The sequence below is a fragment of the Coniophora puteana genome (assembly GCF_000271625.1).
Source record: "Coniophora puteana RWD-64-598 SS2 unplaced genomic scaffold CONPUscaffold_3, whole genome shotgun sequence".
In the NCBI taxonomy this organism is placed as follows: Eukaryota; Fungi; Basidiomycota; class Agaricomycetes; order Boletales; family Coniophoraceae; genus Coniophora; species Coniophora puteana.
In genome coordinates, this window is record NW_006913055.1 from 1831130 (window position 1) to 1844455 (window position 13326).

At 44.8% G+C, this 13326-nt stretch overlaps 6 protein-coding genes across 6 annotated transcripts in view; 2 read left to right on the forward strand and 4 right to left on the reverse strand.

The window, feature by feature from the left end:
- CONPUDRAFT_71001 (uncharacterized protein) overlaps positions 1-1956 on the reverse strand; it is a gene marked incomplete at both ends in the record, with an annotated part of 3547 nt that extends 1591 nt beyond the window's left edge. Inside the window, 4 exons of the mRNA XM_007767233.1 lie at positions 110-263; positions 319-492; positions 734-1330; positions 1831-1956. Coding sequence (XP_007765423.1) covers positions 110-263; positions 319-492; positions 734-1330; positions 1831-1956 — 1051 coding nt within the window. The remainder of the gene's footprint in view (positions 1-109; positions 264-318; positions 493-733; positions 1331-1830) is intronic.
- Positions 1957-2373: 417 nt separating this feature from the next.
- Positions 2374-3022, forward strand: CONPUDRAFT_71002 (uncharacterized protein; the record flags this gene model as incomplete). Its single annotated transcript, XM_007767234.1, has 2 exons — positions 2374-2808; positions 2870-3022. 2 exons carry the CDS (start codon positions 2374-2376, stop codon positions 3020-3022), a joined length of 588 nt encoding a protein of 195 aa, XP_007765424.1.
- A 574-nt stretch (positions 3023-3596) lies between these two features.
- On the reverse strand, positions 3597-3926 carry CONPUDRAFT_50513 (uncharacterized protein; the record flags this gene model as incomplete). Its single annotated transcript, XM_007767110.1, has 1 exon — positions 3597-3926. A coding segment is annotated over one exon (330 nt), but the record flags the coding sequence as incomplete, so codon positions are not given.
- An 856-nt stretch (positions 3927-4782) lies between these two features.
- On the reverse strand, positions 4783-5010 carry CONPUDRAFT_51317 (uncharacterized protein; the record flags this gene model as incomplete). Its single annotated transcript, XM_007767162.1, has 1 exon — positions 4783-5010. A coding segment is annotated over one exon (228 nt), but the record flags the coding sequence as incomplete, so codon positions are not given.
- A 1009-nt stretch (positions 5011-6019) lies between these two features.
- CONPUDRAFT_71003 (uncharacterized protein) lies at positions 6020-7140 on the forward strand (the record flags this gene model as incomplete). The annotated part of the gene is made up of 5 exons (XM_007767235.1): positions 6020-6055; positions 6086-6316; positions 6379-6411; positions 6474-6896; positions 6949-7140. The coding sequence occupies 5 exons, from the start codon at positions 6020-6022 to the stop codon at positions 7138-7140; spliced, it is 915 nt and encodes a 304-aa protein (XP_007765425.1).
- A 1277-nt stretch (positions 7141-8417) lies between these two features.
- CONPUDRAFT_51206 (uncharacterized protein) lies at positions 8418-9758 on the reverse strand (the record flags this gene model as incomplete). The annotated part of the gene is made up of 5 exons (XM_007767155.1): positions 8418-8886; positions 8968-9119; positions 9172-9241; positions 9295-9529; positions 9575-9758. The coding sequence occupies 5 exons, from the start codon at positions 9756-9758 to the stop codon at positions 8418-8420; spliced, it is 1110 nt and encodes a 369-aa protein (XP_007765345.1).
- Positions 9759-13326: the final 3568 nt, after the last annotated feature.

Consider the following 13326-nt stretch of genomic DNA (forward strand, 5'->3'; position numbering starts at 1 on the left):
TCCTCCTCCTCCTCCTCCTCCTCCTCCTCCTCCCTTCCCTTCCCCTTCCCCTTCCCCTTCCCCTTCTCCCTTGCCTTTCCCTTTCTATTCAGGTCATCAACCTGCCTACCATCACTCTCAAATGTTACCTCTGGACTCTTCCCCAAATTCTTGCCTCCATCCTCACTTTTGTCCGTACTCTGCATGCCCTTGGTGAAAAACCAATTGTGGTGCTTGTGCATCCATTGGGTCTCGGGGCGGACATTGATGCAAGCACCAAGTTTCTGCAGAGCAGTCAGCTTGGCTTAGTAATCAGGTGAGTGTCTATGATCTACATACATTTATTTTTTGCCCATTTCTACGATCCTCACACTCTGCTTTGGGGCTCTTCTTCTTCCCCTCCTGACCACTGCACTGACCCTGTGTCCAAATTTTCCATGCAACGGCAAGTTGCTTCTTAATATCACCAACATTCTTCCCCTCCATCATCTCTTTCCCACACTCAACATTGTTCTTGATAGCATTTGAGATGGACATGGCCACTTGATCATGTCATTTGCAGTTCTGAGTCCAAGACCTGCCAAAATCCAGGTGAGCATTCCCTTGGTCATCAATTAACGCTCCATTTTCTAATGCCTTGTAGCCAGCTATTTTTGAAGCATCCATAATCTTGAGTATCTTCAAGAACTGCTCTCATATAGCCATCTATCACCGCTGTGAGGATGAATTGTGAGCACGAGTTTAGTTTCCTTACCTGCAAAGCATTCTTTTTACCCCAAACACATGTCCCATCAGACACTTCCACTCCTGCTGCAATGTGTTTGTCCATGGTCACCACATACTCAGTGAGCCACTCTTGAAGGTATTTGTTCTCTCCATCCAGCCACTCAGCAATTTTGCTAACCCATTTCACCTCATCCAATGCATGTTTTGCAGTCTCTTGAGCTGCATGGGCCTCGTTATGGACACAAGCCATGCAATTGTTGAGCAAGCTGAGTTTGCTTTCATACTTTGAAACCTGGTTGGTGATAGCAAATGACAGGCTTGATCTTGGGGCTTGATCAGCAGCAGCACGTGGAGGCACAGCACTGTTGGGACTGGCAGGCGGACAGCAAGGAGTTGGTGGAGGCACGTGAGTTGCTGCTCTCAGGTTTGGTGCCTGGATTGGCTGACAAGCCAGAGGTACAGACTGTACTCGCAGCATGGCCGCAAGAACAGCCTGAGGCCGTATGTGCTGGATTGGAGGCTGCACATACTGCGTTGGGGGCTGTGTACTAGGCTGCATCAAGAGTGGCACAGGCAGCTCGGGTTGCATCGCAGACTGCATGCACTGTGTTGATGGCTGTGCAGGCTGTATGCATGATACAAGGTTAAAATCAGCAGCATTCAGATCTCCCTCAGAAAACAACACGGCAGGTGTAGAAGGGAGCATGGATGGGTATGAGAATGGGGAGGAGTTGGATGTAGAAAGGGAGGGGAGAGAGATAGGGCTCATGGGGATATCAGGCAACTCAGTGCATGCCCCGCTCAAATTGTCTAAACATTCAGCTGACAACCACAGGCTGCAAAAGGTAATCTGGCCACCTGGAGGGACAGAGGTCATTTGCAGTCACTTGTAGGGCCTCTCTCCACTGGGTGGAGGGACACTGGCCTCCCTAGGTTGTGCCTGGGATGCGGTGAGCACTTGGGGCATCTTAAAGGGTGTATGCGCTGGCATAGAGGTCCTAGCCTGGCCATTGCTGAGTGCTGCAGGTCCTGGAAGCACAAAGTGTCCCATTCTTTATCCAGAAACAATCCCCATCCCTCGCACTTGAGGCCCTCCACGTTCTACTCCTTGCATTGCACGCTCACCGCATCCCATACTCCCATGCTGTCCTTGCACGCCTCCACTACCGGCTGCCTGGGTGCTGCCCATTTCCATACCCTTTCTTGACCTTCTATCTGATTCTCTTTGCCCACATCTTGTTTGTTTGGCATTGGGGTACATCTTTCTGTCTCTGTTTTTGGTTCTGTGGCTGCAGGAGAGGAGGGGAGGGAAGAACACAAGGGAGAACAGCAACAAGGAGGCAGAGAGTTAGCAGAGAAGCAGTACTCAGGGGCTTTCCCTGATTAGGGTAGATTGTGATAGCTGATGAGTCTGTATCACACTTGAGCTTCTATCTAATGCAATTGATATAACACTTGAAAGTACTTCTATTGTGGCTGATTGCTGGCTGTATTGTGCCTATTTCAACTTAGAATCAGCTGGTGGGCAATTTGCTGTTACATGGCTGAAATATGGTTGAAATTACTAATATTAACTATGTTTTGACTGGCTGAAAATCTACTTGAATTTCTGGTGTAGTAACCTCTCTTTCACCTCTTTGTCCTGTGCTCACATTCACACCAACCAACATGTTTGTCTCCACTTCTGCCCTTATTGCCTTTGCTGCCATTGCTGTGCCCACAGCACTCACACAGTCCACCCAATCCAGTGTCTCATACAACAACACATATGACAGTGGCTCTGACTCCATGTCAACTGTTGTGTGCTCAGACAGATCCAATGGACTTGCATCCAAGTGGCCCACATTTGCCAATGTGCCCATCTCCTGCCTCTCTGTCCACTGGTGGGATGAGCACAGCAAGTATGCCCTCCTCCACTGCATGAACCCTGCCCACATCCACTTTATCTGCAACGAGATCCTCAAGACTGCATGGATCAACACCTGCAACAACACCCACAACAACACAGCCAATGCAGTGGTAGATGTGCATGCACCAAGCAGGCAGGCACTGCAGGGGATGGATGTGCTGGACATTGGGTGTGGCAGAGGCCTGCTGTCCGAGGTGTGCTTCCCCTTTCCCTTCACAATAAAAACCAAATGTATATTAATCTGATGCAATATAGAGCCTAGCCAGCCTTGGTGCAAGCATGCTTGGCATTAACACATCTGAGTCCAACATCCACATTGCATCCCTCCACACTCAAGCCTGCAGTGATGGCAAAGAGGAAGAACTCAAACACAGTTGTGGCTGTGCACAACCCAAGTGCCTTGCATGACCATGCAATGCAGTCACTCCTTGCCACACAAACAAGGTGCACAGCAACTGCCCAGTCTTGCTCAGTGTGTTTCTATGTGCAAGGCCCACATCCCCAGGCCCAGGGTTTCTTGAGCTCAGCTATCCTCAAGCTCAGCAATCATTGATGTAAGATGCTCCTGCTCCTTGGTGAAGTGACACTTGCTTGCCTTGTGCAAGACTTTGATCTGTCTGGTATTGATCATGAGTAGCAATGAGCGTAGAATACACTATCTGTGGTCACTGGTAATAGTTCATACATGCTTTCCTGCTGCAACTCTGAGTTGCCACCTTCTTTGTTTTAAAATTCATAGTTATCATCTTGTTCCTCATTGTTGATGTTGCTGACACATGTTGCTGTGTTTGACTCCACAATATCCAACTAATGTGGCTCTTTTTGCAACACCTGAAGATCAACTGCCCTCATCAGGAATCCAGGGGAATTTGAATGCCCAATGCCCAATTCCAAAAACTACATCATCATGTCTTGATCCACAAAACTAGAGATATGTCAGGTTCAGATACATGTACATGCCAATTTAGCGGGTCAAGCAAGCTCACCACATGACATAGTGGTTAAGCCAATCACTGTCAGGTGCATCATGTGTGCAAGATGGAGGTAGGAGTTCAGTGGTCATATCAGGAAAGAATGCTAGGATTAAATGGCAAGCACAGAGGATGTTGTTAGGGTCCACAAACCCAAATACTGGCAAGCAACTAATGTTAATGCTGGCTTTGAAATTGACATATCCAATGCAATCCAGCTGTAACCATTTGGGCTCTCCCTCCCATTTGGGATCATTACCAAACCAGCACACATGAAGAAACTCAAAATGCTCAGGTTTACCCAAACCATAGTGGACTTTGGCATGATAGACACCCAGCACTCATGCATACCAGTACCAGTTACACATTGTAATATTGTCTTCATAGGCATAGACCATCACTGTGCACCAAGGCCTATTGCTATTGATAGAATCTTGCTGGCATTGGATGTCATAAGAGGTGTAGTGGACTTGAAATATGGCATGTGAGAATATATGCCTATACTGGATTGCAGCACCATTGAGTTCATCTTGTTCAAAAGCATGGGAATTGTCATAAGGAGACAACTCCTTTTTGCGTGCAAGGTAGTGGTGTTTGAGGTCACAAATGAAATTCTGACATTACTTAGCAACTGCACTTTTGGGCACAAGAGTTACTGTATCTTGTATGCAGGATCATTTTGGCATTCATAAAGCCAGCCCTGGAGGTAGATCCTGATTCATCTGCAGCAACGACATGATGTTTCTCCAGCAAGTGTGGTGCAGCAATGTCACCATTGTCTGTATTTGTATTAGTGTACCCCTGTAGCCTTGCCTTTGCCGCTTGCCAGTCAGCAAGGTCATGCTCCATGCGCCTATAAGCACCTTCAAGGAGTTCAATGTTGATGATTTGAGGGACAGCATTGTTTAACTTTGTTTGGTCATTCCAACCCTTCAACCATGTGTTAGCACTTGCCCTAATAATGAAGGAGTTCAAATGTGTCAAAGTTTGTATGCAAATTGCCAGCCTTACTATGTGTGAGGCATAGCTGCTGTTGGTACCATGCTCTCAAATGTGATGGAGATAGATGCCAAGGAAGTGGAGCTTGATTGTTTTAAGGTTGATGTACTTTTGCCACTTTCCGCCCAATATCAGAGTCAATAAATTGCCAGATGGCACCTGGGTAACTCATTTTTGGAAGACACAACCACACACTCATTATTCCCAGTCTGCTTTAAGAGTCTGCATGCATGGATCATTGCATGGATCATTGGCAAAGTAATGTAAACACTGTCCAAGAAAGACTGTAACACCACCCATGATCTGGAGAGTTGACTCAGTATGGAGATGCAGTTTGGCAAGTGCGTGCCAATAGCACATCACATAGAGAAGTTCCTGTATGGTTTTGTCATGAGGAGCAGGGAATAGCCCTTCAAAGCACGGTACACAGTACTGTGGTTATATTAGCAACAATGAGGGCAATGAAAAGGAGAATACATCATCTGAAGATATCTTTGAAAATTTGGGTGGACAGCTTGGCCAAATCAGCTACATTATGTGCAAAGTGTCAGATAACAGATTGTTCAAAAAGGCTTTAACATGATCACCAGCAATTATAGGACTGACCTTTCATTGAACTTGTCTACAGTTTTGTTGCCTAATCAGAAGAGGATACAGATTAAGTGTATTAAAAGTGACTTCCAGACACCAAGCTCAAACTCATGCATCTGGCCCACAGCCAACATCTTGAAAAGGTTGAACCCAAACTTCAAGAGTTGGGAGAACACATTCTGTGCTCAAGTTAGTATATAATACTGGTGAGAAAGAAAGCACATGCAGATGTCAGAATCAACAACTGAGGCTTCAGGAGTTGCTCAACTTGAGTGTTGGTTGTGGCAAGGCCTTTGCAGTAGACAAGGTCATGTACAGTCTCCACTTTTACTGTGGAAAGCCACAGATTCCAAGATGCGCAGATCCGCTGTGGATTCACTGATTGGAGCTGGATTTGTCCCGAATCCGATGTTGGTCTGTCACATGATGCATCCAGGGCAAATGGTCAAATTTTTCACAGATTTGAGGTCAACTCACAATAGATGTGTGCTCAATCCGTCACTCACAAAATCTGCAATGCACTGTTGCAAAAGCTAACCAAGCCCCTGTACAGGATAAATTCATATTATTTCCTTATCACTTGGCTACCCTATTGCATCTTGTGATTCCCTCAAAATTGCTTCTCCTTCTGTTGAAATAACAGCAAAGCATGGCTAGTATTGAAGTGTACATAGAGACATCATGTAAAGTAGAAGAGAAACCCAAATAGCACTGGTTTAGGCCCAGGAAGAGTTGAGAGATGTGAAAAGAATTGATGTGCACTGGCAATCTCTCTTCCACCCATGAATCCCCCCAGAGCTTGTCCGCAAAAGCACCAGTGTCAGACAATATAACCAAGCTGAACATGCTTGCTCTTGACTATGAGAAACTGTCCGTGAAGGTTGAAAATCTCTGAGTAATAGCCACATAGAGCCAGAGCGAGTACAAGACCAAGTTCAAGGTCCTGTACCAGAAGTACCAGGCTGTCATAGCAAGGATTGAGGAGCTTGAGGCCAAGGACAAGCTGCAACAAGACCAGCTCCAGTTCCTCAAGGAGCTTTTGGGATCAAGTACGATGAGGGCAGTGAGACCAGAGCTACAAACAAGCAAGGAGGGCCGAGCACTAGTGGCCCTTCACCATCAGATGCTGCAGCAGCATTGGGTGTGTCAGCAGCAGCATCTACAGCAGTGAAAGAAAAGGACAATGATCCTATTGCCACAAAGAGTGAAGAGGCACTAGAGTCAAAGGTGTTCAGGGTGAGTGATTAATCATTGTACATGCATTGTTTAAATGATGATTTATTGAACACTGGGTGCAGGATATCATGCTGACTGTGTTTATACAAGCTTTAGAAACAAAAAAGCTGTCAGGAACACACTTACCACCATACCCGTTTGGCATGGATAACTGTCATGATAACTGGCCAAAAGACAAAGCCACAAGCAAGCTGCTTGTGCACTTTGACTGGCGTGAATGGCAGTCTGATTCTGTTACAAACATGGAGGGCCGCAAGAAGGTGGTTGGAATGATGAAGGCCATAACAACGAGCCATAGCAAGAAGGTCACCAATATGATAAATTCAATCATTGCTGGCAAAATTGAGGCTAGGGTCAGAGATAAATTCATTTCAATGGCAGCAGAATACTGCAAACATCATCCAGCCAGTGCCGATAATGACAATCTGGGTGATGTCAAGCCCAAAGTGCCAGATTGCAAGGCCATGGCTTTGTGTGTCAAAGAAGTAAGTGTTAACATCACTTGAGAGTGGAAATTGTACTCACATATTATTGCAGAAACTGGAGAGTTGCATTCATAAGCGTGACTCGCTGTTATGTCCTGAGGATCTAAAAAATCCCAGGTACAATGGGGCACTCTGCATCAACACCATGTCAGATGATAAGGATGACCCAGATGCCATGCCTGGTTGTCTGATGAAGTATATTTCTGTTGCACCTCAGTTCAGATCTGACTCTGTAAATTATTAGTCAGACTTAAACAATAATAAGATAGCTTACTGTTGTTCAGCTCCAGACTTATCTCAAGTGCATTGATCTGGTCCCTGACCCCAACCCTGATTGTGCAAAAAAGATGTGCAAACATGTCCGTGAGCTGTACACCAAGCCAGTTGAGTCACACTGAAGGGACAACAGTCAAAACATGTTTACGGCTGTGGATGATTAATCCAGCAATCCTGAAGGCAAATCTGAGCTAGATTACCTCCAAGAAAGTTGCCTATAGTGGCAAGGCATGGGGTAATCTGGAGCTGCAGGACGAGAGTGTTACAAAGCCACAGGACAGGAAGGGGAAGAAGAAAGTGGACAAACCTGCTGCTGCCAAGCCGATCATTCACAAGAGGCTGGCTGTTGGCGGGTCATCAAAGACTAAGGTTGAGGACACAGCAAGCAAAATTAGTAGTCTTTTAAATAGAATGAATGAGAATGCACTCTTTAAGTAAAAACTGTACCTGTACTAGTGGCTGTTGAACTAATCAAAAAAAGTCTTGAGATTGGTACTATGTGCAGCATTGACTAATTGAGCATTGTGTTGTCTGCTTCAAGGTCATTCTGATAGATATGTCAGTATTGAACATTAGTGAAAAAGGTGTTTGCCCACCTTGTTGCAGAAAACTGTCACCCAGAGTGGAGTCTCAGACTATCTGATTAGTGAATGGCAAGCAAGGGAATTACAAAGAGCGGGCAGGCCAAGCAGGTCAAAGAGACAACCTCAAGCCCTCCATAAAGACCTTTGTGCACCATGGTTGCTCCAAGGTCTGACACACTGGTATAGTATACAAGCAATATCAGTGAATGAAAGATATCACAGAAACTACTCACAATCAGTCCCATGGCATACTGGGGATATTGTTGCCCTGGTGCATCTTCTGGATTGCTGAACAATAGACTGAAGATGCAACACTGGGTACATTTACCTCAAAATGATAGAGTACCTTGCATGGGGCAAGGCCATTGTCAGTTTGTATGCCAGCAAACTCATCTGTGTTGGTTCTAGAAGAGTACACTGACCCATGTTGAGTTCCATAGACAATCAAAAAGGGATGGACCTTGATCACAGATGATGCAGAGATTATTGTTACATCAGGTCCACCTGTCATATTGTCGACAATTGTGAGGTGGGAGAGTGGTGTGTGAGACTGCAGAAAGTAGAGAATGAGTTTGTAGACCTTGGGATGATGAGCAAGGTTATGGAGGTTGGTTGATTTCTTGGATGTCTGAGGTGGAACAGCTGTACCACCTGGAGTGGATCATGCACAAATGAGAATAGAATCATTGAATGAGAACTCACCACCCATGAACTGTAATGTCTGGTTACTGAGTGTCCCGCAGTCCAAACCTTTTGTGTGCATAACCCTGTCCACAAGCTGATGCTCCTTCTCTGATGCGTTCTTGGGTAAAAATATCATCTCGACATGCATACAATATTGAAAATATGAATTAAGAGCAAAAATGACGCTTACAAGTTTGTGAAGGTGCTGCTTTTCAACCCAATTGCGCACAAGGGAGTACTCCATTTCCCCTCCTCTGTGGCTGTTTAGATTTACCTTCTCAAAGAGCCCATTGAAACACTCAAAACCAAATAGCCAGCATGTGTACACTGGACCATACCGCTGCAAGACCTCTGAATAATACATTGCAAGGTGATGGTTGACGGTCAGGGGAATACTAAGTGCTTGTAGACCTTGACAATAGAGTTGAATGTACCCTTGACTGTGGCTGTAGAGATGGAATGATGCGCAAGAGTGCACTCAGCAACAGCAAGATACAGCACCAGCTGGTAGATCTGTCAAAGATCACGCTGCCATGTTGTATGAAACTTTGGGTTTGGTTTGATAGGCAGATCTGATCTTGCCCCATGTATTTTTCCAGCAGATCCAAAGCATGTACGGCAGGACATGGCATAAATGGCGCCATTGGTCTGCTTTTGGTAAGGAGTGATTGCTGTCAAGCTATGCATGAATGTTAGGCAAGTTCAAGAGATTAGTAAAAGGTAGTATGCACATTACTTGGTAGATGGCCTATGGATGATGGCCAGATGATTGAGTTAATTGTATCCTTATAAAGTGCATTGCTGGTATCGACATTTGATTATGTCAGAGTATACTCACTTGACTATTCCCACACATATTACAGTAAGCATAGCAATAGATGAAGTATAGAATAGAAAAATCATGGTAAAAATTATGCATAAAGTTGACCAGTGACAAAGCAGTTGTCATCCATCTGGGGAGATTGTTGAGTGCTGAGTAACAAACACTGTGTATGTTGATAACAGCCTTGCGTGCGGCAATTGATCTGGCCAGTGTTGATAGCTGCGCCTGTTTAAGTTGGTTCCAGTCATTCCGCATGCAGAAATTTGCTGGAAGAAATTAGTATACTTGAGAATGAAGGGATCATCACTTACTATCAATATCATATGCTCCATCTGCATTAATGTCTTCGAGAGTGACAAAGCAATAGTTGCATGGGTGGGTTTTATAGCTATGACTTGCTTTGCCTGTTGTTTTGCAAGTGGCTGGGATGTTGGCGCATTTGCAAAGGAGATTCACGGTGACTTCTTGAGGCAGATGGAAGCCATGTACATGCATATAAACACCTATTGAAGTAGTATAAGCAGCAGTATAATGTAGTTGAAATTTGTACCTTTGTATAGCTCACAAATCTCATCTCTGAGCAGTGCCAAACAGAAATTGAGGGCCTTGAGACTGGGCTCTGTTGGCCCAGGTATGGCCATGGCAAGGTGGGTATTGTGTGGAAGAAATTGAATGGAGCAGTGGTGATTGTTGAAGGAGATGTACACAGCACCAACTGAGTATGGACAGGAGTCTGTGATGCCAAACCTATTCAATCGTTAGTAGATACCAGCATATAAGTACCAATGGATCATGCACTAATCAATATTCATGGCAATGCTCAGCCCAACATCACCCAAGAACAATAAGTGACAAGATCCTGCACGCTCTTCAACATCTTCTACCTGTCCATCTGGGTGGAAAATTTGTTTAAGCTCAAGTTCTTGTCAACTCCATTCAGAGCTGTTGTATATATTGTGCATAGGGTCATCTTTGGCTGGAGGAGGGCAGTGCTCGTCCAAAGACATGTCACACAGACTGTTGACAAAGGAGGCTCGTAAGGAGAACCACTTGAGTGTCAAACAGAGAGGACAAAATATGAGTATACTCTCCGGTATGCACTTTTTGTTCTGATGAGATTCTTTGGACATGTCATCATCTGGGTGAGGCCGCTTGACTTGGTAGATCCTACTTTTACAGTGCCAAGTTGGGCAAGCTGGAGACAAAAAGCATTAACTTCATCGTATGAAAAAATGACGGAAGCAGTCAGGGCAGACGGGAATTTAACAAATGAAGTTGTTGATTGACAGTCCGAGGTCCTTTTTGTGGGTTGCAATTGATTGACAGGGAGGAGGGTAGACAAGGAGCTGGCTGCACTCTTTGAGAAGGTTGTGCCAATTTTTGAGCTGTTGCATAGCCTCGGCAACTGTCAAGCAACCAAGTATATATGTGGCTGCAACTTGCAAATATGCAAGTTGTAGCTCCTTCAGCTGCTCAAATGTGGGAACAAGGGAAATCAGGTGAGCATGAAGGCCCTTGGGCTTGTCTGATTCATCTGATAAGCATGTAGCTCATGTTAGTTAGACAGACATTGACAAATAAATACATACCTGACTCAGTAGGTGGCAGTGTACAAGAGGGGGTGAGAATAGAGGTAATTTGGATAGGGAATGTAGTGGCAGCAGCAGCAGCAGCAGCAGTGGCTTAAGCTCAGGAGACAAGGATAGACAAAGCAGAGATGATGGCAATAACAATGAAAGTAGGGGATCAAGGACTGCATCCTTGTCAAGTTCCTCAGTGTCAAATCTGTTAGAGATCGTGTAGTTGTCTAGAATATCAAAACTGTCCATTTCCAGGCTGCTCTGTGAGAGATCTTGCAGCACTGCGTGTTCTGGGCTGGTGTTGGTGTACAAGCATTCAGTTCTTGTGGTTGTAGCTCCAGGCAAGCTTGACCGAGCTGAGATGACAACCTCAGGCTCAACTACAATAACCTTCTGCTGTGCATTGTGCTTTGATTCTTCTTCATTGCGTCTCTCGTGCCACCTTTTTGTGCAAGTAGTCACCTCTTTACCACCTGCTGTGCCGCATCCATGTGATGTGCAGAAACAGAGGTTGTTGGAAATCTGGGGAGAAAGGTGATCACCAGAGACATCAGTAAATTGATTACTCACTCCAACCATTTGTATATGCATGCCAATACAGAGAGAGATGATGGCAATGAGGACTAAGTCTGACATGCAGAGGCAGGCACGTCAAATCACGCAGAATCAAAATCAAACAATAATTTATTTATTGTGACCTATTATTTACATGGTAAAGGGCAATATGACTTATCAGTATTTTCCGTGCGTGTCTGATTTACCAGATGAGCAAGGACCTATGTTGAATCAACGGTGGATGAGTAAATTCAATATAGATGCGGGGTACAAAGGATGCAGCTAGGATCTACAACAAATCTCCCACAGATCAGTGAATCCATCTCCAATCCACACATGTCAGAATCTGTGGTTTTTCTGCAGTGTTTGTTACATTGTTCATCATTGTCAACCCAAGCAAGGACTATACAGTTTTTTTGATCCATGTGAGTAAGTCCAGGTATCTCCAATTTTTTGACACCACAGCTGGGGCATGGACAAGAACCCAAATCAAACATTGTGGCAATGAGAATCCTATAACACACTGAGATATGTTCCACACGGATAATGTCAAAATGCCTTCTGCTAGCCCTAACTTGGAAGAACAACACATTATTTATCACATTTGTTTTTGAGATGGCCAGACTTTGGCCTTATCCATTACACAAGCAGGCATGTGACTAATCATGTGATGGGTCTGGACCATGACATCATATGATGCAAGGATTATGCAATATGGCATGCTTGTATTACTAAGTACTTTGTATTCCTAATTAGGCAGGAGCCCTACGTTTAGTTACATGGTCTGTGTGCAGCTGCCCAGTAGTATATAAGACTGTGATTGATGACCCAGTCCAAGAGAGTTCTTATGGGATTTCTCCTTAGCTCTGTTTGTAAACCTAAGTCTCAAGTCCTCTAGTTAAGGCATCTACTTCTGCCCAAGCCCCACCTAGGGTTAGGGTTAGTCTTTCTCATCATCATCACTCCTTGTTTGCGTGTGCAGTGACTCCCCTAGTTAAGGGTCACTCACAGATAAAAGTGAATTACCACATACTTTTCAGGGTAATCAGCAGAGTACGTCAAGATGCACAGGTAGAAATATCAGCAAACATTATCACTGCAATCAGCCATAATGCTGTGCTCATATGCATGGAGGAACTCATCATCCAGGAGGTATGCCCAGCAAGCATGGAAGAGCTCTTGATAGCAATGTGCAAGGAGAGGTGCAGATGTTGTATGACTGTGGCAGCAAATGGAGTCTGTAATTGAATCTGGTAGCTATTCAAATGCCACACCAATTAGTAGCTACTACTTTTACTGAGCCATGAGAACACGCACAGAGGGGTATTCAACAGAATGACCAGCATGTGATGAAGGCCAACCTTGCTCATATTTGCACTGATTCATGAAAAACATGTAGATTGGCCATAATTTTGCTTGGCCAAAATGTGCAACATGAGTGGTATTGGACCACAGCATGATGCCAGCTACAGTGCATGGAAGATCACATCTGGGCTATAGTGGAGACTGCTGCAAGTTTTAGTTAGCTTCCAAAAATGCATCCACCATAAACAAATCTTGGTAGACACACTCAGAAGCTGAGTTGGAGCCTGCCTGATAATAAAGTATAAACAGGTGGTAGTGAAAGCCTTTTGAAGATGGTCCAGAAAATACCTCCTGAATGACAGCACAAAGGTTTCAGTGATGAAAATCAGGGACAGTAAAATAGAATGTTCTGGAAGGTGTAGCATACAGGTCTTCCTCACTGTGTTGCTGGGCATGCATGCACTCATTGTTCCTCTGGTATTCCATGGACTTGGTAAGCTGCTCCCCTGTTGGAATGCCAATGGTGACTGCAGGGTTCATCCACCCAATGCTATTACCAGAGGCTGAGGTGCAACTCTTGGCAACATTATGATCAAGCCAGTTAAAGCTAAGTCCAGCTAGGT